Raw genomic sequence first — 24,211 nt, 5'->3', positions numbered from 1 at the left:
CACAGGTGGAGGCAATAAACTTCTGTGAAGTGCCTCACATGGCTCCTCCATTACCCTGCTGTGATAGGTGTGGTAGGCAGTGTGGCCTAGTGACTAATGCATTGGGCAGGAATTCAGGAATCCTAGCTCTGCTGCTGGCTGGCTGAGTGACCAGGGGCAAAGCATGTCCCTGCTCTGTGCCTCAGTTTCCCCATCTGTAAAACGGGGATAATTGTACTGCCCTCCTTTGTGGAGAGTTCTGAAATTGGCTGATGAAAAGCATTAGATAAGAGCCAGGGATGGGGGTGTCTCCTATAATACCATGTATGCAGGGTATTTTCTGAAGGAGTCTTCTGGCTGCTTTTCACCCCTGCTACAGGCAAAGGGCCCAGGACCTGGGCTTTTGCTTGCAGTGTTGGAATCTGAGCTCCCCCTGTGACAGGTTTGGTCACAGAGACCCCCTTGGGACTGTCACCTGATGTGCTGAAACTACATCTGAGCCCGTTTTCTCACACTCAGTAGCTCATAAGCTTTGTAATGATACCTTACAAGAGACCTTTTGCATAAAGCATATTCCAGTTACATTATATTCATACTCATATGCATAGTTCCATAAACATATGGAGTGCAACATCACCCCTGCTCCCCCTCGACACACAAAGAGCCCACCACTGGGCTGGGGAAGAAAGAGCTAAAGAAAAGAGAGAGGCAGCCAGTCTGAGCTATTGCTGAGACACACTGGCGGGTTGTCTCGACCTCACCGCAAGCCAGATGGCTCCTCTCAGGGGGATCCTGGTACTTGGTACAGATCCGTGGAGGGCACTGCAAGAATAGGGAACGAGTAAGAAAATGAAAGTGATTCTGGCTATATGAAAAGTTGTGTTACAGCATGTAATTTTGCACCTGGGCCCTGTGCTGATTGGCACTCTATAAATATCTTGCATGAGGGTGTTTCACAATCAGCCTGGATATTGGCACGCTAAGTGCAAGGCTACCAAGACTGATCTCTTCTGCCATGCCTGTGGGGAGGCAGCAGGCTGAGGGGTGTAGGGGTTTCATTATGGTGGAGGAGGGTTACTGGATCCCCTGGGCCAGTGCACTCCCAGGTGGATAGCATTAGAGCTAAGTGTACAGCCTACCTGGGATGTTGTGGGGAGAATTCACTGATGCAAAGGGTGCCTAGAGCATGGGATGGGCACTTGTTTATGCTTTATTAATCAAAATAAATACCTTAATGACACACTGGAGAAGCGGGCCAGAACCTCCACCCTGTGCCTTGTGCTCCTGAACTCAGAGGGTGTCAAACAGGGCCCAGTCCGCATGGTATCGTTTGACACCCACGGTGAAAATGACTACACACAATGTAAGGCAGTGGGGAATCGGGGCTAGTGAATCTGACCCTGCTCTCAAGTTACCAGTGCTGCCACCCTGGTGGAAAGGAGAGACCCAATCTTCATTAATCTAATCAGCCCTACTGGGCTCAGGTTAGAGAGTGTGGGGCAGCACACACCCCTTAGTGCAGGGACTTAGCCTGCTCTTGGCTGGCCCCATGCCAGGCTCAGATCAGCCAGCCAATGCCTCACGTGCTACCCGCCATGCCCGCTCCTTGGTCAGGATCCCTGCACAGCATCCTGAGAAGGAACAATCTGACCTGGAGTAGGGGGGCTGTGGGGCCAGGTACAGAGTAAAACTAGGGCCTGGGACAGTCCAACTTCCAGAAACTCCACCAGAGAGGGGATGGGAGATGCACCTGTTGGGGGGACTATGAGGGGCAGGAAGGAGATGCCCCTGTTTGGGGGAGAAGGGCTGGGGAAGGGGAAGGGGGAGGTGCCCCTGTCAGAGGGGGCTGGGAAAGGGGTGGGGGAGATGCCCATGTCAGGGGGGAGAGGCCTCTGCTGGGAAAGGGGAGGGGAGGGTTCTGTGCGGGGGGCTATGAGCGGCAAGGAGCAGATGCCCCTGTCGGAGGGGGGACTATGAGAGGCGGGGTGGGAGGATATGCCTGTGTCGGGGGGGGGAGGGAGGGGGCTATGAGGGGCGGAGTGAGAAATGCCCGGGGAGTGGAGAGAGGCCCCGGGGCGGGGGGCTGGGCAAGGGGAGGGGGAGATGCGCGGGGCAGGGAGGGAGGTGCCGGGGAGGGCGGGGAGGAGAGGCTGGAAAAGAGGAGGGAGGAGATGCCTGTCGGGGGAAAGGAGCTGGGAAAGGGGAGGGGGAAGATGCCCTGGGCGGGAGGGGGGCTATGAGGGGAGGGAGGAGATGCGTGGGGCAGCGGGGAGGTGCCTGTCGGGGGGGGGGCTGGGAAAGGGGAGGGGGAAGGTGGGCGGGGGGGCTATGAAGGGAAGGTGGAGATGCGCGCGGCAGGGGGGAGGTGACTGTCGCGGGGGGGGGGAGAATGGGAAAGGGGAGGGGTAAGATGCCCGGGACGGGGCTCTGAGGTGGGGCAGACGCCCCTGTCTAGGCGGGGGGACGCGCCGCCGCCAGGCTCCGCCCCTCACCTGAGCACGGGGAGGTGCTCTGGGGACGAGGCCTGAAGTAGCCAATGGGCGAATGCGGAGGAAGTTGTGCGCTCTGGGGCGGGGCTCCCGGCAGCCAATGAGAGGCCGTTGGGTGGGAATTGGGAGCGAGCTGCCGGCGCTGGGACTGGATCGAGTCGCTGGGGATGACGGCGCCGAGCCGTGGGGAGAGCGCGGGGCCGCCGCCGCCCAGGTACCGGGGCCGGGCAGGGGTCAGACTGGGGTGTGGAGGGGGCCGGACGGGGGCTGGGGGATCAGGCTGTGCAGGAGGATGGTGGGGAGGCCAGGCAGGCGGTACAGACTGGGGAGCACAGCGGGGAGAGGACAGGGGCGCAGGGTGGATGGGTCTGTTAGGGGGCACAGGGTGGGCCCTGGAGAGGGGAGGGGAAGAGAGAGGGTGGATCGGGTAGGGGCGCAGGCTGAGTGGGGGTGGATGGGGCCGGCGGGGGGCACAGGCTGGGCCCTAGAGAGGGGAGGGGAAGAGAGGGGGTGGATCGGGTAGGGGCGCAGGCTGGGTGGGGGCGGATGGGTCCGGTAGGGTGCGCAGCTGGGCCCTGGAGAGGAGAGAGGGGTGGATCGGGCAGGGGCGCAGGCTGGATGTGATGAGAGGGACGTGGGGAGATAGTATAGCCAGGCCACAGGGAGCAGCATATTTGGGCTGCCGTGTTGTGTGCCAGGGGACTGAAGGGAAGTTCGCTCTAGGTGGTGCCAGCAACGCTTCCTTTGTACTGTGAGACCCCACTTGGCCTCTTCTGGCGCATGTCCCGGGGGGTTGGCTGGCAGGGACCCACGCTTCCATTGATGCTCCTTTTGCAGCAGTGACAGAGACCGGTCTTGTTACTGTGTAGGGAGCCTTCAGCCCAGATGGCATCTGCTGGTTTATGAGGTGGGGGTCTTCAGATGGCAAGGTGATGTCGGTTGCAGCTGATCTGTAACATGGAGGGACTCTGCCATACCTAGCAGTGCCTGCTGAGTGCGAGTTTGCTCCCTATCACGGCAGAGTCTGTAATTGAGTATCCCCGATCCTCCTGCGTTGGAATCTGCAAGGCCAACCACTCTGTCCACACGCGCGAGAATACTGTGGGTTAACTTGGGATCTGTAGCTGTCATGGCTCATGTGTCACCCAGTTGTTGCTGTGGTGGGACGGGGGCAGGGAAGTGAGGTTACACCCTGCCACTGACTTGCTGTTGCTGTTTGATTTGAGGTTGAGGCGAAGGACCTATTTTCTTGGTCTGCCTTACTAAGCTAATGGCATGAGCCTGTACGCAACCTGCTAGGATCTTATCTTCCTCTCTTTCCTGCTGCTATCCATACAGTAGCTGCTAAATACCCTGTTCATCCAGTGTGAGGTGGTGCTGACCTATGACAGGTGAAGCAGGAGGGAAGAGACTCTTGTGCTAGTTGCAGAAGTGTCTTTCCAAGCCTGACTGAGCACAAGGCTTTTGCAGTTCCATCCTGGGGCTGTACAGGAGGTGAAGAAGGGGGTTCCTCTGCTGCAGCCTCTGGAGATTTCCAATATCTAGAACTGCTCTGGGCTGCACAAGCTGGTTAATCCAGGCTGTATGCAGCTGTAATAGAGCTAAAGGTTGCCTGCAACTAGGAGTTCTCCAAATGCTTTGCCATGGAAATTGTTTGAGGACAGAGCTGTCTATCTCTCTGAGAGCTGAGTTGTGTCTCTGGCTGGGGGCCAAACAAGGAATTTTTCTGCTTGAGTTTCAGCCAAGGGTTGCTTGCTGAGGTTCTGGAGGCCCTGTGGAACTGGGATCTAAACCACAAGTCCTAGCTCAATGTCCCTTCTGGCTGGTGAAAATCACTGGGCCAGTGTTGGGACCATTATTGGCACTCATCAACACCTCCTTTCAGGAGGGAGAGAGGCCTGCTTCTCTTAAAGATCCTTCCTCACTGAACCCTTTTGATGGTGCCCAGCTCTCTAACTATTGCTCTGTCCTGAGTCTCCTGTTATTAATGAAGTCAAGGCGGGGGAGGGATAGCTCAGTGGTTTGAGCATTGGCCTGCTAAACCCAGGGTTGTGAGTTCAATCCTTGAGGGGGCCACTTAGGGATCTAGGGCAAAATCTGTACTTGGTCCTGCTAGTGAAGGCAGGGGGCTGGACTCGATGACCTTTCAAGGTCCCTTCCAGTTCTAGGAGATAGGATATCTCCATTAATTTAATTTAAAGGCAGCTTTGTCAGGATCTGGATCCTCAGGTCTCCTAGACTCCAGTCAGTCTGGGGTTTGGAGATGCAGTGATTGATATTTGGGAGTGATTCCCCTCCTGGTGATCCCTTCCTTTAGAGCAGGGGTTGGCAACCTATGGCACGTCTGCCGAAGGCATCACGTGAGCTGATTTTCAGTGGCACTCACACTGCCCGGGTCCTGACCACCGGTCCGGGGGGCTCTGCATTTTAATTTAATTTTAAATGAAGCTTCTTAAACATTTGAAAAACCTTATTTACTTTACATACAACAATAGTTTAGTTATATATTATAGACTTATAGAAAGAGACCTTCTAAAAATGTTAAAATGTATTACTGGCACACAAAACCTTATGTTAGAGTGAATAAATGAAGACTCAGCACACCACTTCTGAAAGGTTGCCGACCCCTGCTTTAGAGCGATTAGCTACCTTCCCTACGTATGGTGACTAATGGTGCAGATGGAGTCATTGAGTGATTCTTCTCCTTTCTTATTGAGGGACCCCAGAGGTTACTGGGCAATTGCTCCTCTGCCCTAAGGGCTACTTCAGGCTTGGTTTCCTGTGGTTTAATTGTGAGTAGAACATTTTTGGTAAGGGTGGGCCCCTTGACTTTGGAATTCACTTCCCTCTTGGTTCAGTGGCACTCTCTGGGTATGCTGCAAGGCTGGTCTGTTTTGCCAGTTTTTCAAATGCGGGGGAGGTTAGGGTGGGTAAAGGTAGGTTTGAAATGGGGATGATGGCTGCGGCTCCTTGGTAGGGTGGAGAGAGTCTGTCATCTGTTGCTTTTATTTGCAAGATTTCCTGCTGCTTTAATGCAGGTGCCCCCTTGAACAGCAGAGTGGGCACAAAACCCAGACATGTTTTGGTGCAGCTGGTTTTGTAAATCCAGAGAGCAAGAAAGGGAATGAGGAGTTTTCCCTTGCCATCTTTAAACAATGCAGATGGTCAGGAGCAATTCCACGCAGGTCTTGGTGCCAGCGTCAAAGCTTGCATCATACAGAAATGAATTGCTGGGAAGGAGGAGGGCAGTCAGTGAGAACTTGTGGTTTCTTCTAACTTCTCCCTACACAGTTCTTGCTTTGTGTGCTGCCGTTGAGCCTTAGTCCTGGAGAGCAGGACTGCGGAAGTCTGTCTCTGCCATGTGCACAGCTCCCCAACTCTGAACAGGGCTGGACACGTTGGCAGATTAGCAGGCAGTGTTCTGCTGCTGACATGTTCAGACTTTTTGTGTGTGAATGTTTCCGGGCTCTGTGTTTTTGATGAGTTTCGTAGGTCTCTTTGTAAACTGGGTTGCGGAGCATATGGTTATACACTGGTAAAGCAGAGGGAAAAGCTGACTTTTATTTAGCTGGGGCAAAAAGTTTTCCCCCACACTTTCTCTTTTCTCCATTTTATTGCATCTCATCAAACATGCTGCTGGGTCATTCACCAGGCTGCTGGCGCTTTCTCCATATGCTAATGAAGCTCCGTACTGTTTCTTGTTGGGAAACGGAGTCGCTGTTTCCCGTAAAGCGAGGCCAGGCCTTCCTTTGAATCTCAGCACTAACAGGATCTGCATTGTTTGTTTTGCTTTATTACATTTCATTCCTTGCTTGTTAGTATGAGCATCTGAATAACGCCCTCTTCCCGCACTGGTGCGTGTTAATTCTTTCAGCAGGCTGAGCACTCTCTTGGATTGAGAATGTTTGTTTGCCTTGGCGTGTTGGGATATATAGGAGACCGGTGCTGCTGCATTGGGCTTGGATTTCTGAGATGCGCTGTGACTGGCTGACTTCACTTCTTCCAAACATGTGGCATCTTTCATAGCTGTTTAGACTTCACCTTTTTCAGTGCATTTAGCCCTGCTGCCTGACACTTAGAACATGGCTAGCAGGGAAGATAAGAATCTGGTGTGGCTCCCCCTGGGGGGCTTTATATCCACGGGGAACATGGGGAAGAGACGGCTTCTTTCTGCATTGTTTGTGTGTCCTTGCTCTTGCTGCTTAGATTGCCAGTATGGACACGTGGCCACTAGGAACCGGACCCGCAGCATGCAGGCTACCAAACAGCCAGCAGATGATCATTACTTTTGATTGATTCTGACCTTCTCGAGACTGCGGTCAGCCAGCTAGAGCTGCCTGACTCCACCAGTCCTTAAGCCAGGGGGTCTGCTGGATTCTTGTGATTTTTTTTAAAGAAACAGGGCTGTGGGCTCAGCCCTTAACCAGAGAGCTATCTCTGAAACACTGGGCTGAACAACTCCCGAGCATTCTCCTGTTCTTGGGATCTCCTTTCCTGAGCCTGTTTTTTTTCCCTAAAATGTAACTTCCTTACCCCAGCTCCAGGCTGAGTGTTCACATCTTGGTGGTAGTCACACAAATGTCTAATCCTTACTATTGGTGACTCTCACATCCCCGCTCCCTGGTGATTGTAGCAGCAATCTGGCTAGACATGGAGCAATGGGCATGTGACAGAGCTTAGACATTTACGTTTTGTTTCCTATTTCTAGGCTGTTATCTGGATGCCTGGGGACACTTATTAAGTAAAGGGTGAGAAAGTAGGGTTGGCATTTTGTTTGGCTGGTGAGTGAGGACACTGTGTGGGAACCAGACAGGGGACCAAAGGCAAAGGACCTGATTTCAGAATTTAGGTTGCTTTCCTGACTCTGGGTCAGCGTGCTCCGCTGTTGTTTCTTGGGAGAGAAACACAGACACTGCGCTCCTAATTACACTCCTCTTTGGCGCTGCGCCTTAGTCAGTTGGTTAGACTGAAGGCCTGGTGCATCTGAGCACCATGCAACCTGGGCAATCGGGGAGGAGGTTAAAGTGGGGAACTGCATTTGATTGATTTACTCTTGCCCCCATTTGGGTGGGGGGAGAAGGGGGAGCTGTGTTCTGGACGTTGTAGCCCACTTTGGCTTGGTTTTTATGGTGTGGAAGTTGGAATTGAAGGGGGGCTCATTTGAGCAGAGCAAAGACGTGGAGAATTCAGGACAGCGCCTGTGAAGGATATGACGTGAGGTGTGGGAAGAGCTGGTGGCAAATGACAAACTGAGCATGGAAATCGCAGTGGGTGAAACTTGCTCTGCTTGCATGAGCCTGAGTTCACCTGTCCTTCGCTGGGAATCCAGCCACAGCTGCTGCCCGTGGGGTGCTTACATGGAGTTTGAGGGTCAGCAGCTTAGCCCGAACCCAAACCTCATAGGACCGCCCTTCACTGGCCCACTTAGATGCAGTGCAGGAGCTGTGGCAGTTTCGCTCCAGCCATCTTGCCCATAGCCTTCCCCTCTCTTCAGAGGATAAATGTGCAGCCTTTGCCTTGTGCAAACCCTCTGTACTGGAATACACCTCATCCTCTGCATGATGATCTCCCAGGATCAGCTGCCCTTGTGCTGGGGAGGCTATGTGACCAGGTGTGAGGAATGGGCAGTGTGTGCACGGCTTTCCACAGGAACGGCTCCTGGCAGGCATCACAGTGCAGCGACTGTGAGACTGGCTGGAGCAAAGGCTGATGCACTGTCCCAGCGTGTCAGAGCTCGGAGCGTCCTGACTTCCAGTGGTACCTGGACGACATGGGAACGCTGGCTCAGCTGTTTTTGTGGGACAAGCCATGAGGAAACTGCCTCCCAAACTGTCCCCAAGGGCATCTGCCTCAGAACCACACACCAGTGTGTGTAACACATACAATAAAATCTCCTTTGGGCAGTGGGGGAAGGGAGCCACTTTTGAGCCTTCTCCTAGGCTTTTCATGGGGTCCAGAGAACTAGCATCCAAGGTGGCCACAGGCAGCCTGAGACAAATGTCCCAGCTTCACATTGGACCATGCTCTTTCCCAATGTTCACTCTCTCTTTTCTTCTGCCCAGTCCGTGGGCTTCCCACCTGGGGTGGCCACTTCCTCCTAAGGGCAGGAATCTGTCCCCAGCCTGGCTTTCCACCTGCACTGGCCCCTGGCATCCTCTGTACCTGTCTGTCTGCCCTGATGCTCCCATCATGTGCGAGCCTCAGGACTGCCAGTCCCCCTGCAGGTCTAGAGAACGACATGTCTGTTGAAGGATGCCTGGTGCAATCGCCACGGTGATGCCCTGTCTCCATCAGTGTGGGCTGTTTAGCGGCAGGATGGGTCTTTGATCAAGATGTGCCCCAGGAGAGCTAGGAGTTGAGCCTCCTGAACAGCAGTGGGGATAAAGAGCCCCCTAAACCCCCTTTGCTGAGCCCTACTTTAATGAGTGTTTGTGTCGCTGTCGCCTGGGCAGGGACCTCCTGCCTGGGCTCTGGCTCAATGTGGTTTGGATCTCGGGGCAGAGTGTGTGGCCAGTGGTGCAAGCGTTTACGTAGCTGTGAGTTTTCCATCCTCTCCATGCATTCCCACCTCACGTTGATGAGCCTGATAAGAGCTTCCTGTTGTGCACTGTCAGCAGCACTGGGGTCCCTGCAGGAATCAGGTTGTGTGTTGTTCTAGGCCTACCCTTGGGTTACTCCACATGCTGTGTGCGTTCTGCCCTGGCTGCAGCGTGTTTTTATGGCGTGTTTCTCTCTAGTCATAAGGAACTAGCTGAAGCAACCTTGGAGCCCTTAGCAATTATCTTTGAGAACTACTGGAAAATGGGAGAGCTCCCAGAAGCTTGGAGAAGGGAATACATGCTGACTTTTTAAAGATGGGTACTAACTTCAATTCCTGGAAAGATACGAGAGCAAATTATCAAACAATCAGTTTGTGAGCACCAGGAGGATAATAGGGTTATAAGGCATATTCAGCATGGATTTGTCAAGAACAAATCATGCCAAAGTAACTGAATTTCCTTCTTTGATAGGATTGCTGACCTACTGGATAGCAGGGAAATAGATGTGATCTACCTTGATTTTTTTGGTAAGGCTTTTGACACAGGGTCTGCATGACGTTCTCATAAGCAAACTAGGGAAATGTATGTAGTCTAAATAAAATTTCTATAAGGTCGGTGCACAACTAGTTGAAAGACTATACTCAAAGTGTAGTTATCAATTGTACCTAGAGGGGATGAGCGAAATACTGTCATGATCACTAGTCTGGAGTATGACTAATATAGAGCTAGATCTCAGATATTCATTGTATTCGGTGTTAATACTACGCATGGTAGAATAGGATTTTGATCTTTCTATACTTTGATATCCAGAGAATGTTTATAGATTTTTAAATTTACACTGTTGCACAAATTTCTGGGCTTTAGGCATTTTTTCCCATTTTTATTGATTTTAAATTTTCACAGTTGCTGGAAATGAAGGGGTGGTGAGGCAATAACGATTTAATGTCATTTGAAGCGTTCTCATGGCTGACACACAAATTGTCAACATCCCATGTCAAAATATACAAAGTAAAGAGCCTTCAGTCAAACATTAACAACTTTTCAAGCAGCATTTTTCTTTCTTCGCCTAGCTGTACATTTTGATTACTGATGCAAATATTTTCCCATTGGTTTGCGTGTGTATGGGTGAAATTGACATTTACCAATTTAAAAAATCAAATCATTCCAAGCCTAGTTAACAGTGTGACTAGCCCTGGACTGAACACAGGTGTGGGTGGGGAAGAGAAGAGAAGTATATTTGTGTAAGTTCTTCTGCTGAGGTGGCCACATCCCTGCCCTGGGATGGTAGAAGCCCCGTGTGCAAGCAGGAACTTGACAGGAGAACTGGAATTGGAGTGGGAGCCGACTGACATAAATTCCCTGGCTACTTGCCTGGCATTGGTCAGTCAAGAGCCTCGGGGTAGAATTGGCTGAGCAGACTTGGGGCAGTGATGGTGCTCTGCTTTGGGGGCTGCTGGGCTCTGCACTGACCATGAGAGCTACACACTGATGGGTTCTGAGGTACAAGGCAAACAGCTGTTGCCCTCCTAATCTGGATGATCTTTCAGTTCTTGGGAAATGTGGGGCTTAGTTTAAGCTTCATCCTTCCCTCTTCAGTGTTCTCTGAATATACGGCACTCAGTTCAGACTGGATTTGGGGACTGATGGCATCAGCTGGTGGTAAGCTTAATTCTCAGGTTGCGAAAGCCTTCCTGCATATCTTGTATGCAGTGGTGTTGTAGCCATGTCAGTCCAGGATAAGGAGGAAGACAAGGCAGGTGAGGGAATATCTTTTGTTGGAGCAACATCTGTTGGGGGAGAGAGACAAGCTTTCGAGTCACACAGAGCTCAAGATATTCCCTCACCCCCCCCCCACTTGTCTTTCTCCATATCGTAAGTATATCCTCTGAGTGTCCGAAGAAGTGGGCTGTAGTCCATGAAAGCTTATGCTCTAATAAATTTGTTAGTCTCTAAGGTGCCACAAGTACTCCTGTTCTTCTTTTTGTGGATACAGACTAATACGGCTGTTACTCTGAAACCTCTGAGTGTCTTTCCCCCCCTCCCCCCCCCCCCCCCCTCCAGTGACCTGGCTTGTCCAAGCAGTGGATAGCTACATGCAATTGGTTCAGAGATCTGTGCCTCCTCTCTTGGGGGTAATGTGCTTCTGCATGGGGACAGGGAGAATACAGACCCTTAATGCAACTGTCATACTGCAGTGTATTCTACTTGTCCTGCTGGGAAGGGACCGTGACCCTTCTGTGGCGTGGCCTTGTCTTGCTCCATGTCAATTACCACGTGGGATCTAGAGTGGCTTGGCAGATCTTGTGTACAGAAGCAGGGCTCCTCTTTCCGGCAATACCTGGAGTCCCTGGCTGAGTTTGCCCCTGCAAACAGCCAGCTCAGGCCCAGCCTTATGGAATGGTGCCTGTATAAAGGGGGGGGGGGTGAAGAGGGGATCTGAGGTCCTGCCTCGAATCATATTCGAGGGGAACCCCAGCTGTAAGGGGGTTTTCCTGCCGCCCTGGACATGAGTATGGGGAGCGAAGGGTCCCTTGTGGGTTTCCCTGACACTGTTTCTGGTGGGTGTGGCACCCTGGATCCTGAAGAGGGGGGAATGCTGCAGCGCGTGGGCCAGCTGAGTCAGCAGTGTAACTCCAGTAGGGCCAGCCAGGCCTTACACCACGGGGGCATGTGGCCGGGTGTGTTCAGGATTAAAGCAAATTCCTGGCTGCTGCCACTGGCTGTGGTGAGGGAGGAGAGAGCCATGGTGGTGGGTGAGGACAGCTGCCACTGGGCCCTCTGTGCTCCTGCTACCCAGGCACGTGGCCCTCCGCTGAAGGCAGTCTGCGTCTCTCTATCCATGTGTTTGGTGATTGTTACCCCCGTTGGCCAGATCTCCCTGCCAAATCAACTGTCACATGCGATAGGGAGGAGGGGGCTTAAGGCTGAGGGAGCCCAGTGTCTTGCTGGGCCAGTGTCATCTGTGTTACAGTAGTGCCCAGAGGCCCTAAGTGAGAACCGGGCTCCACTGTGGGTACATAGCGAGAGATGGTCCCTGCCCCGGAGAGCTTGCAATCGAAAAAGCCAAGGCAGGCAAAGGGTAGGAGGGGACACTGAGGCATGGTATGGGGCAGGGACTTCCCCAATGCCACGCAGCAGGTCGGAGGCAGAGCTGGGTCTAGAGCCCCTGGCTGCTGAGCAGTTCCCTCTCACTGGATCATGCTGCCCCTCGAACATGCGCACTAAGAGGAAAGCTCCGTTGCTGGCGAAATGGCAGGGGAATAGTTGGCTCAGCTGCTGCTTGCTGTGAACGTGGCAGCTGCTTTGTTAGACTCTTGTTTGTGGAATTACAAATAATAAACCCAGAGCCAGTCTGGTCTCCTAATGAGAGAGAGAGAGACACCAGGCTGCACTCAGCGGCAGCCGGAGAGGGACCAGTGCACAGAGGGAGGCAGAGTGCAGGGTGCCTGAGAGCAGCTCTGGAGGCTTGCTGTGCTTTTAACAGCAGGATGCAGGTTCTCCCTTTGATCCTGCCCCCTTGGCTGTCAGACGGCTGGCAGGGGACCCGCCCTCTCCTGCTTCCATTCCTCTTCCTGAAGGACTGTGGAGGCTGGGTGGGATTGTGGTCCCTGAACTCATGTGCACCAAGAAGTGCTGGCTGCCCCTCTCATCCCCCAACTCTACCTACTGCCGTGGCAAAGACATAAGGAGCATAAGCTAAGTGGCACGTGGGTTGATTCCTGGCCCAGAGGCCCCATAGCTTTAGTGCTGTTTCTCCAGGGCATGTTACTGTCCTGGCAGGATGGATGCAGTAATCACCTGGAAATGACAATTAGTTACTGAAGTGGCCTGGGGCCATAGTGAATTCTTAGCTGCTGCAGAAGTGCTGAAACAGATCTTTGGAAATTTGCAACCCTGCCCCCGAAGGCATAAGTGACTTGGCAATTCATCAGTGTCTCTGCCTCCTGGCAGATGGTGGAAATTCTGGGAAGCTGGTTAACTCAGTCGCTGCCCCTGTGCAGTGCTTTTGGTGTCCACACAGCCCCCTCGCCCCCCCGGGTGTAGGAGTCTCCCACTTTATTGCAAGATGTGGCTGAGCAGTTAGAGCAAGAACTGGGAGTGTCTCTCGCTCTCTTTCTTGCTTTGCTCCATCACGGACTTGCTGTGTGGCCTTGGATACGTCATCTCCTGGTTGCGTGTCTTGATTTCCTTACCAGTATGTTGTGGAGGAGGATCTCCAAAACCCCCTGTGGAATTGGGCCGAGGTTACTCAGAGGGGGCTGGGTTACCCTCCCCTGGCACCTGGATTCCCACCGAATTTCAAAGCCAGAAGCTTGTGAGAGCCAGAGATGGGGCCTTCCTGGCTCCAGGGCCAAGGCCTTGGAACTCGGCCTTTAGCACCCAGGAAGCTAAGGGACCGCAAACCTGGCCTCTCTTCTGAACTCCATCGCCTCTTTGGCCTGGCACTCCACAGCCACAACACAAAAGCTGAGGAGAAGGGAAGGAGAGAAGGAAACGTTGTGTTTAAAGCCTTAATGGCCCCAGGGAAAGTGAGGAGGGAAATTCTGACCCCTGTCCTCTTGCGAGTTCATAGCTAATTCTTCTGGGAGGTGTCCAGTGATGGCCCCATTGTCTGAATGGAGAGAGATGATAGTGCCCCACTGCTGGGTGGGCTCCTGGGGATGGGGACAAGCTGCATGTAAAGCGCTTGGTGCTCAGGCAGATGGGTATGTCTACGCTGCAAAGAAAACCTTGTGGCGTTGAGTCTCCAAGTCTGGCTCAATTGACTCAGACTCAGGCTGTGGCGATAAAAGTAGACATTCCTGCTTGGGCTGGAGCCTGGGCTCTGAGCCGTGGCTCGGGCGCAAGTGGAAACGTCTACGCTGCTATTTTTAGCCCTGCAGCCCAAGCCCCACAAGCAGGGTTGGAAATTTCCTGGGGAAAAATCCATATAGGACAAGGTGCTGGTAAATACTGCCTGGAACTTGGTTTAAACCAGGAAACGAGGGAAAATAATTGCATCAGTATTCAGCAATTTTAGCAAGCACAGAATGAATCTTCTCAAACTTTGAACACATCCGTTCAAAACTGAGGAATAGGCTCGGTCTGTCCACTACCTCCGAGTTGCTCCAGAACACTGCATGGCCAGATGGACCTGGGCTGGTGTCTGCAGCTCTGCGTGCTTCAAGCCTCACCTCTGCATGATTGGCCCTTTTGGATATTGAAAACTGAAGTCTGAGTCATGACGTGTGTAATTTCCTAGCCAGGAATAAACCAGGGTCTGTCTCAGCAAGTCAGGGATCTGCCTTGTGGCACAAGTGAATTCCTGGCACTCCCTCCAGACTTAAAGAATCACTCTGGCCCAATCAGAGGTCTTGGCCCAGAGGTCCTGGGCGGGGCTGCCGGTGATTGGCATTCCCTGCAGTGACTGGTCTCCCCAGATACATTGGCCATGGCTCTGCCAAGGCTGCCTGTGGCCCCACAGACCCAGGGTCACAGACGCAGGAGAGATTCCAGCTTACCGAGGTGTCTTCATGGCAGCCAGTAAGGAGACTCCTTCCTGGCTGAATCCCAGTTGTTGCCTCTTGGTGAGGGCTGCCTCTTGCTTCTAACAGAGTTTTGTTCACAAGCCCACCGGCGGTCGCTCTAGGCAAAGGCAGTACAAGTTGCTGCTTGGGGGGCAGCTGATCGCCTGGGGGTCAGCACCCTAGTTACTGGCCCCTGGGGGTCTTGCACACTGTAAGACCAGCCTGGGCCTGGCTCACACCTCTTGAGCTCAAAGGGCCTCATCAGTGAAAGAGTGAGTCAAGCACAGGATCCTGCTGCTGGCCTGCAAGGCCCAGTCTGGCAGCAAGAGCATCTGCTTCTCTGCCTGCTCCCCCTGCACATCACTGACTGCCTGGGGTTTGTTCACCTTCCATGCCCGATGGCAGAGCTCCTCCGGGCTGTGGGTGCTGCCTGTTGATGTGCCCCCCTCTGTAGCCCCAGTCCCCCCGAAGACTGGGATAACTTCCTGAAACCGCCTGGCCTTGCTTTGAGTGACTGGGCTGAGGTGTGCAAAGGTTAACGCAGGCTGCACTCTCCCACCAGATGGAGATTAGGGGCTTGCAGGACATGTTGCTAGTTGAGGATGGCCTGTATTAGAGCAGCACCCAGAGCCCCCGGTCAGGATTGAGACCCTACTGTGCTGGGAAAGGGCCCCACTCCAAGGAGTTTGCAGTCAGTCCTCTCTCAGTGTTTCGTCCTTCGCTGTGTGCGGTTTCCTGCCTCTTCCCTTCCTCTGGCTGCCTTCAGAGATGGGCTACCTAGCGTTCAGGAATCTGGGCTCTGTGTCCCGTCCCGTCTTTCCCCCCAACACCCCTCCCTGCTCCCCCGGCGCGGCCACCATCCCCATCTCTCCCGGCACTTACTGGCTGCTGACGGTGTCCGTGAGCTGCATCCGTGGCTGGGGGAAAGGGTGTTTGGCTGGAGAAGGGAAGTGAGAATGAGGCACCTAGGGGAAGGGTGAAGGCTGCCACATGGGAGAGGGTTAAGACTTGGGCTTCCTCAGTCTGCAGAAGGGACAGATGCAGTACTGAGCTGTACCAAGCAGGCCGAGGGCTGCCCTCTGCTGGCGGTGGTGAGACTTGCTCCCTCTTTCGAGGGCACATCCATTGATTGCTGGCAACGTCTGCAGGTTGAGGTGGGGACACTGTGACTATTCAGCTGCTGCTGGGTTCTCAGCAGTAGCCATAGATGCTTCCTTCCCCTCTTGCTGTCTGGAAGGCTCTGCTCACCACCGTGCTCTGCTATTGGAATGTACTCTGCTCGGGGCAGTCATGTGGTCCGTGCCCGGGCTGCAATTCCGGGTGTTGGCTTTGAGTTGGAAAGCCTTTGAAGGTTTGGATCCTGTGTCTTCCCCTTGCACTTCTGGCTTTTAGGAAACATTTCAATTCTAGCGTGTCTGCTCCAGCTGCAGTCAGTCCACGGAAGGCTGGTTGTGGTCTGTGGAGGTAGCAGCCGAGCTCCTTAAAGCCAGGAGAGGGAAGTACAGGGAGCGCTCTAGCCCATGGGGGAGACAAGTCAGATAAAAAACAACTTCCTTTCTTGCGAGAGTGCAAGAGAATGTGAGCTGTTTAGAGAGAGCCAGCCAAGGTTACAAGGCAGTAGACGCTGGCGTACAAGGAACACTCCACTTCCAATCCCCAGCTTCCTGATTCCAAGAATGGTTCTTGTGTAACTGGCTCTGCTGCCATCTGAAACTTTTGGGCTAGAGAAAAAACAGTGCATTTAAACTCTGGAGAGCCAGGGCATGTCATTGGCAGTGGCATGTGACTCATCTTACGCCCTGTAAGAGATGCTCCAAAAGAACATGGCTGTATGGGGCAACTAGACAAGAACCATCAATCTGTGGTACCTGTAAACTTGTCTGTGGTGTGTGTGATGCTGGGGGGCTCAGCAACTAGAGTGGCTGCTTCAGAGATGGCGGGAGGAGGGTGTTAAGTGTCTTTAGTAACAATGATTTAAAAACAAGCCCAGTGTGTTGCTGAAAATGCAGCACTGGCTGCAAGGAGCTTCCCCAGTTATATTTTTATTGGAGTTGGTGAGAGACGGGACGTAAGATCAAGATTCTAGGTAGCCTCTAAAAGCAGGTACAGATGCAGAGTCCGCCCCAGGGCGCTCCTGCATGTGTGTGGAAGGGCGTATTTGTTAGACGCTAGCGTGATAGAAATGACACACATGCAAGTTGTGCACCCTGAATGAGGGAGTGGGGAGCACCCACTGAGTGCAGCACTGACCTGTTACTGCACCTCACGTTCAATTGAAAACCCATTCCCTGCAGGAGTCCAAACGACTAGTGTGAAATGCATTGTCTGGCTGGATAAGAAAATCTTCCTTTTTTATCCCCTCTTGAGAAATCCTAGCTTAAAATGTGCTAAACCCCAGTTTGCCTTGTCTGAGGGAGGGAGAAATCCACTTAAAAGCTCCCATCTCCTGCTGCTGCTCACTGGGCATGGGGATTGTTTGGTAGCATCCAACCAGCACTAATAACTAGCCTCCACACTAAGGGCTTGACTGTTTTCCAGAGGTGCTGAGCAACCCCGACTCCCACTGAAAGCCAGAGCAGCTGCAGGTGTAAATCAGGCCATCCGTTCCTGGATTTCTTTTCTTTAACACAAAAATACAGTCAAAATGCTGTAAAGGGCAGGACCTGACTGGATTTCACTACTCTGGGTCCCTCGTGCCCCCTTTGCCTTTGTGTTGGGCCCTGCAGAGTCAGTGCCATGCTGAGCTCCTCCTCTGTCCGGCTCGCCAGGGCGCAGGAGTTAGGGCTAGGTCAGGCTGCCTGGAGGTGTAAGCCCTGTGCTGTGGGGTCGAATATGTCAGGCTGATGAGGAGGCGAGGCCGGATTTGGCTCAGTCGGCTGCGCTGGTGTGTTGAGCTGTGGGGAATTACAGCTGGCTGGACTGGGTTTATGGTCCCTGCCATCTATAGGCCAGTGTCTGCCTGGTAAACGTGCAGACAGTCAGTGGTTGGAGGTGGAGTTGCACAGAGCAAACACCCTGCATCGCTGGTGCAGTTGGAGAGTGCCAGAAAGGCAGGCTGGAGCTACTGGCCCTGGGAGATCATGAAGGTGGCTGTGAAACAATCGTGTCAGGCAGCTGCCATTCCAGGGAAGGATTACCCATGGCATAGAGCAGACGTCCGACTCCTCTCCATGCCCATGCTTGGCTTGGTTTAGATCCCAGACTTCATCCTTCCCTCCCAGCGACCCTGCCTGCCTGCCGCTGAGGGGTAGGTTAGGACAGACGGCTACTGGCCAGCCTTTCCCAGCTCCGTCTTCTCCCACCCTTCCCTCATCGGGAGTTCAGGGCACGGCGTCTAAGTGCAGCCACTGCAGGGTTGAGGTGGGAGGATTTTGCATATGATGCCCAGCTGCGCAATGGGGCCCGATCCTAATGGGAACCTTGGGTCTTACTGTAACATAACCAGTAATTCTATCCACACAAAATGGTGCATCCTTTCTAATGGCTATTGATTTCTCTTTATAGGGCAAGCTTCTTTGTGTCCTACTAAATCTATTGCAATAGGGTTCCATGTGTTCCCCGAAGCAAAGGGGTTCTGAGCTGGAGACGCTGCGTTTTCCTTCTGCTTTGCTCGTGTGTGAAACGGTCTGTGTTTTTAATCCCTTTTTTTGTACACATTCCTGTCCCAGTGATGACCCCCAGAGTGTGAATGTTTCCTTAAACAGTCCTTGCCTCTTGCTCTGCTCTAATAATGCCTAATTATCTTCCAACAATAAATACAAAGTTGAAATTACTTCGGAAGCAGAAAATAATGGTAATAAAAGGACCCTTCCTCCATCCCAGGACATCAGAGTGTTTTGCAAACATGAACCCTCTAACCTCCCCTTTCAAGGTGGAGGTTAGTGCTCACCCTGCTTTTTCAGATGGGGAATTTGGGGCAGGGAGAGGTGCTGGGAATAGATCACGGGAGTCAGAGAGCTTAAGGCCAGAAGGGACTGCCAGAGTGGACAGATGGGGAAGGGGATCTGAGTAATAGCTGGGGCTCTAATCTAATGTAATGATCATTCTGTAAGAATGTGTGCCAGGACTGTTGGTCAAACTCCAAGCAGGTGGTGCGTGTCACTCCACTCGGTGGGCCTGATCCTCCACAGCCCTGCAACTTGTGGCGTCGTTTGCACAAGTATCGGAGTAGAATGGTGACGTAAATGACTATACAGGATGCAAGGCAAGGAAGAATCCCATCCTGAATGTCATCTAGTGCTGGGCATGTGGGCTGCCAACCTCCGTCCAGCTGCTCCCCCTCACAAAGGGAATCCTTTTAGAATTCAGCTAACTTCCCTCTTAAGCACAAGTGCTGGAGTGTGACTCCCATCAGCTGTTCTTCCTTAAACAGTGAGCCATTGAACCTCTTAACCTCGCCTGTTGATGTTGTTTGTTTCAGTAGCTTTATGGCTTTTGTGCTATTACCAGTCTTGCCTCACAAGGAATCAAGATACTTTTAAAATGCTGTATATTTTTGATGCAGAGAAAAGCAGTTTTAATTAGCGGTCCTGGCTGAGAACTTGGAGAATAATTGTAGTGGTTTAATATTGCAGCCAGTTGACCCAAAATGTTCTCTGTCTGTCTGACCAGGAAGCTGCTCTCTTCCTCCTTTCTCCCCCCCACCCCTGCCCCGTGTCCTCGCAGCAGTATTATGTACAGGGAGATTTTCTCACTGAGCTGTCCTGATAAGGCATGTCATTGAAATGATCAATTCATAAGGAGCCTCCATAGAGCTGAGTGAGGGTGAAGTTGGCCACCCAGCTGCTGTGGGATTGTAAGTTGGCTTCTGTTCTGTTGCAATGTTGGCTTGGTGATCTTCAAGAAGAACTTGAGTGGTTAGCGTTTAAACAATAAAGCAAACCTCTTGTTGGCTAAACTAGAGCTATAGGTGGCTAGGAGCTGGCTTCACGGTAACTTTTTAAGACTGTCCAACCAACCTAAACATCTGTCAGGGCTTGTCTGGGTTTACTTGGTCCTGCCTCAGTCCAGAGGGCTGGAGTAAATGACCTCCCAAGGTCCCTTCCAGCCCCACATTTCTACAATTACTTGACTCTGGACTTTCCAGTGTTACCCCTTTCCAGGAGGGTTGGTGGAAGGAGGCTCAAATGTGCTTTTTTTAGTTCTGCTGAAAGACCAACTTCCATGGAAGCTACTCCAGCTACTTCCTTGCTGTTCAGTTTTGTACATGTCAAGTGTGCATTCAGACTAGCAAAACTGGGGCGGGGGAGTCAGACAACTTTTTAGTGTAGCGGCACGAATAGGTGAGGTATTTGGATACTAAAAGCCTCATCTGCCTTAGGGTTACAGCTGTGCCAGGGGTCTCTGTTACAATGTGGCTGTCTCTGGCCTGGCTACAACACAGTTGCATTTTGTAATGTAGACGAGACCTTACTCATATTCTATGACCCAGGCAAAGCCTTGGGCATGTCTAAGACTGGACCAAGATTTAGGGACACCACTAAAACCTGGTTAGATCTAGCATTGGTCAAACACTGATGACTTCTTTCATGACACTTTTTGTCAATCTTGAAAATTTGAAAAATGTATCCCAGCTTTATTTAGGTCATGTCTATGCTGTCGTAATCATCCCTAGCTCTTCTCTAGTGCTTTTCATCAGTATGGCTCAAAGCACTGTTACAAGTGGATCGGGGAGATCCACTTTTGTTAGTGAGACTTCTGACGCTATTGGGGAAAATGCAGATTGTCACTCATGCACCTGTAAAAGGCTTGATTCAGGACACTGGTGTTGGGTGTGCATGCAGGGCGTAGTTTAAAAGGATTTTGATTTTTTTGGACTTATTTCAGAGTGTTCTGTTTTCTGACAGTGCCCCTCTTTGGGCCAAGTCAGGCCCAGACATGTGTGGGTTTGCAGATCCTTTAATGATCTGCACTGCTCCCCTGTTGGGGATGTCTTTCCTCAGGGAGCCTGAGAACCACAAGAACAAACTGGAGCATGTTAACACTTCTCTGAGCAGGGGGCTGCAGCTAATAGGGTTTCTGGAAGAAGTCTGCGAGAGGATTCCAGGCATGGGGGGGCTGTGTGGAAGGCCAGAGCTGCTGGGGAGCAGGGAAAGGACAGTTTGCTCCAGGCCCCTTGTTTCAGAGGGCTCCCAAATTGAGTGGGGTTGCAACCTGGTGCATGGGGACGCAGTGCCATGCAGATTTGGCCTGACTGCTGCTCTGTCATGATGGAGAGCGGCTGGGCCAAACCTGAGTAGTACTGTGACCCCATGCACCAGGTCACCATGCCTGGAGTGGGGAGCCAGGCCCTGTCCCATGGGACAGGAGCTGCCACTGTGGGGTGAGTGCAGTGCAGTCCTCCCCCTCCCCCACTCCCCCTGCCAGCCTCCCCTCAGGGTAAAATTTTTGGAAGCATGGGGGGCCTCCATTTCAGATTTTGCCTTAGGCCTCCAAAAACTCTGCACAGCTCTGTGGAAGGCAGCCAGCAGCAGAGTGAGAGCAGGACACACCGGGCCATTGGGTGACCTGGCTTGTGGGATTGGAACGCGAAGAGATGTAGCAGGGAGTCAGTTTGCAAGGCCTCAAAGGAGGGACAGGAGAAGGCGCTCACGTGTGAGACAGCAGGAGAGCGTAAGGGGCAGCCAACACCACAGAGAGACTCCAAAAAGCTAACAGGTTTTAGTGGAAGAAAGATGAACCCAGCAGGCTGCTTATGCCTTGGTAGGGGTATTTCTCCTAGTTGCTGGATCTTTGGCCTGCTTCTGCTGCTTCCCACCTGCAGCAGCATCCTGGCCGCAGTCCGTGAGATCCTTGTGTCTGCCCTAGTTTGTAATGGATCAGGCTCATTGAGGAGAATAGGTGCCTGTCTGGACACGCGAGATGGCTTAGACGAGTGCAGACAGTACATCAGAAGAGAAACAGCCACCGAGCGATCTGAAATAACCGGGCAGCCCAAAGAAAAGACGCAATTTCCCTGTATTGTAATGACATTGTAGAGAGGATTAGGGCTTCGAGTTAGAGGGGAGTGGAGGAGGGGAGGAAGCAAGAATGAGCCTGTTCCTGAGTGAATGCCAGAGGGGATGGAGGATGAGGTCTGAGGACTGTGTGTGGGCGAATGGCTTAACGTTAAGTCTTCCGGGCAGCGGCTGCGGTGGCTTGCTCAAAGATGTGCAGGCATGTAGCACTTTCCCTTGTCCCCTTCTGCTCTGTTCTGGGGCAGATGAGCCTTTGAGCTACACAGGGCCCCTGTGCCCAAGCAGGATTCTTGCAGACTCTGGGGCTGTTCGTGTGATCGGCGCAGAGGCACTGGAGGAGACAGGTCTAGGTAAGGGGTCATCCAGAGAAGGGGCAGAGAGAGCTCCCGCCACCATCTCTCCTTTCTTGAGCAAGGAGAGGGGGTGATCATTTCAGGTAGTTTCTGGGTGCCTCAGACTTGGTAGTGTCCCTGTGTCAGTGGTGTAAGTTTCCCTCTCTCTGAGCTGGTCTAGCTGGAGATCCTACTGTAGGCAGCTCAGCCCTGTGATGCTTATGTGCATGTCTTTCTGTAGCAGCGTCGGGAACAAACCCGTACACCAGCTTTCCTGGTACATCCGATCAGAAACTAACGCCAAGCTTCTTCTATGAAACGCCTCTTGGGAGCAACTCTGTACTCTGCAAAATCCGCCCTGCCAGAGGCAGCAGCATTGTGGCTTCAGCGCTTAAAGGGTCATGTGGTGGTGGGAGGATGGGACGGTCTCTATGGTCTCCAGTCTGGCGCATCCATGGCACTGTAACCATTCAGGACCAGTGGTGGCACAAGCCATCAGCTTGTCTCTGAGATATGCCACAGCAATGCTTCGGCTTCTCTTTTGGAAGGCCTGTTTCTCGCTGAGACATCTGACTGTTCTAACCACCAGGAATCCATGCTGCTCAAGGACTCTGCAGCTTTTAGGCTTGTTGCCTTGAGTTGTGCTTGCATTGGGTTATTGCCCCCGGTCCAGTGAGTTGCCTGTCTTAGTCCTGATCCTACACAGTGGGACTGAAAGAATCTTGCCAACCGGTGACACCAACGTCATTACTTTGGCCAAATTGGGGGTTCCTCAGCAATTGGATTTTGCACAGGCTGCAAACCACTGAAGTGTAGGCAGAGCTGCTCAGCCACACACCCACCCTGTTCCTTTGAATCACTATCTTCCGTGTCTCCCAGACTGTGGACCAGGACAGCTGGAGGGACCTAGGTTTGAAAACATCCTTTCATCTTGAGCTGAGTTTAGCCGAGCACATGATTAAATCATTCTACATTGATTGCAAGCTCAGAAGTTAACTGTAACCCTGTGGGGCTTTGTAACTCCTTTTCTACTGCACATCTCGCTGAGCTGTTTGATTCCAGGATTCTGGGTTCCAGTCGGCCTCTGCTTGCCAGTGTCATGGGGGATGTTTGCTGCGAAGACAGGCCGTTGCATTTACTGGCTTCACTAGCCATTCTTGCTACTCAGTTTTTGCAGGGCAGGAGGCCATTTGCTTTGCAAATGCAGTGAGTGTTTGTTGAGGGGGTTGTGTGGACTTCTAATCCATCCCAAACCACGTGTTGGTGGAATAGAGTTGAAAGTGTTTGTTTTTCTGTTGTCTGGGATTAGCAAGTGGTTTATTTTTCTGTTTCAGTTTGCTTCCTGAAACGCCAGGCAAGCTGGCTGCCTTGATTTCTCACCTAGCACTGAGCTATGCTGCTTTGCTTTGTGGCAACAAGCTGAGGTCTCTCAGATGTAGGGTGACCAGACGTCCCGATTTTATCGGGACTGTCCCGATATTTGCTTGTTTGTCCCGTGTCCTGACCGATGTTCGGTCAGGATGCGGGACAAACAAGCAATTTTGCCCTCCGCTCCCACGCACAAGTGGAGCCCGGAGGGGCTCGTGCCCACCCCCCGCCCTGACTCCGCCCCTCCTCCCCATTGGATCCCTCCCCAAATCCCCGCCCCCTCACTGCCCCATTGGATCCCTCCCCAAATCCGCACCTCTTCCCCAAGCACGCCATTCCTCCTCCCTCCCAGGCTTGCGCCGATCAGCTGTATGGCGGTGCAAGCACTGGAGGGAGGCCGGGGGGACCCAGGGGAGTTCAGGGTGAGTGAGTCCGGCCTGGCCCCAAGCGCAGGCAGGAGGGCAGGGCAGTACCTGCAGGGGCAGCCCCGGGTCCGGCCTGGGGAACCGGCTCCCTGTACGCGCCCATGGGTGGGGGTGGGAGGGTAGCAGCTGCCCGCGCGGGGACTCCAACGGGGCTTCACCTCCTGCTACGTGAAGGCAGCGGCAGCCCCGTTTGTTCCCCTGCAGGACCTGAGCAGGACTGGGGGGCTGGGGCCTGCTGCCCCCACTCTGGGGCCGCCTACGGGATTGCACCAGCTGGGCACCTTCCCCTTCAGGGGGAGGTGGAGACAAGGCAAGCTGGTGGGGGCGCGGGCGCCGCTCTGGCGGCTTTTTTTTCTTTCCCCTGCCGCGCTCCCCTCTTCCCCTCCCCTCTCCCTCCCCCCCCCCCCCCCCCCGATACTTCAGTTTTGTTATCTGGTCACCCTACTCAGATGCAAGAAAAAAAACTTTGTAGGAGTTTGCAGGCAAAGTGTGAGAGGCTTCTAAGTGAAGCAGAAGAAGCTTTCATGCAACTCTTCTCTGTCTGCATTCCTGCTGTGAAGCTTGGGCTCTCCAGTTCTCATGGCCGTGTCTAAGGCCTTGGCTACACTCGGGACTT

At 52.9% G+C, this 24,211-nt stretch overlaps 1 protein-coding gene across 3 annotated transcripts in view; it reads left to right on the top strand.

Annotated features, from left to right (window-relative positions):
* Positions 1-2,603: 2,603 nt before the first annotated feature.
* Positions 2,604-24,211, top strand: part of GRAMD2A (GRAM domain containing 2A) — an 89,548-nt gene continuing 67,940 nt past the window's right edge. For all 3 annotated transcript variants that reach the window (XR_008446408.1, XR_008446405.1, XM_054041209.1), the window contains exon 1: positions 2,604-2,682. Coding sequence is in view for 1 of the 3 variants with exons in the window: in XM_054041209.1 (XP_053897184.1) it covers positions 2,636-2,682 (47 nt within the window). In the remaining 2 variants the exon portion in view is untranslated. The remainder of the gene's footprint in view (positions 2,683-24,211) is intronic.

The sequence above is a fragment of the Malaclemys terrapin genome, chromosome 10 (genome assembly GCF_027887155.1).
Source record: "Malaclemys terrapin pileata isolate rMalTer1 chromosome 10, rMalTer1.hap1, whole genome shotgun sequence".
Lineage (NCBI taxonomy): Eukaryota > Metazoa > Chordata > Testudines > Emydidae > Malaclemys > Malaclemys terrapin.
This window is presented reverse-complemented; position numbering and strand designations above follow the sequence as displayed.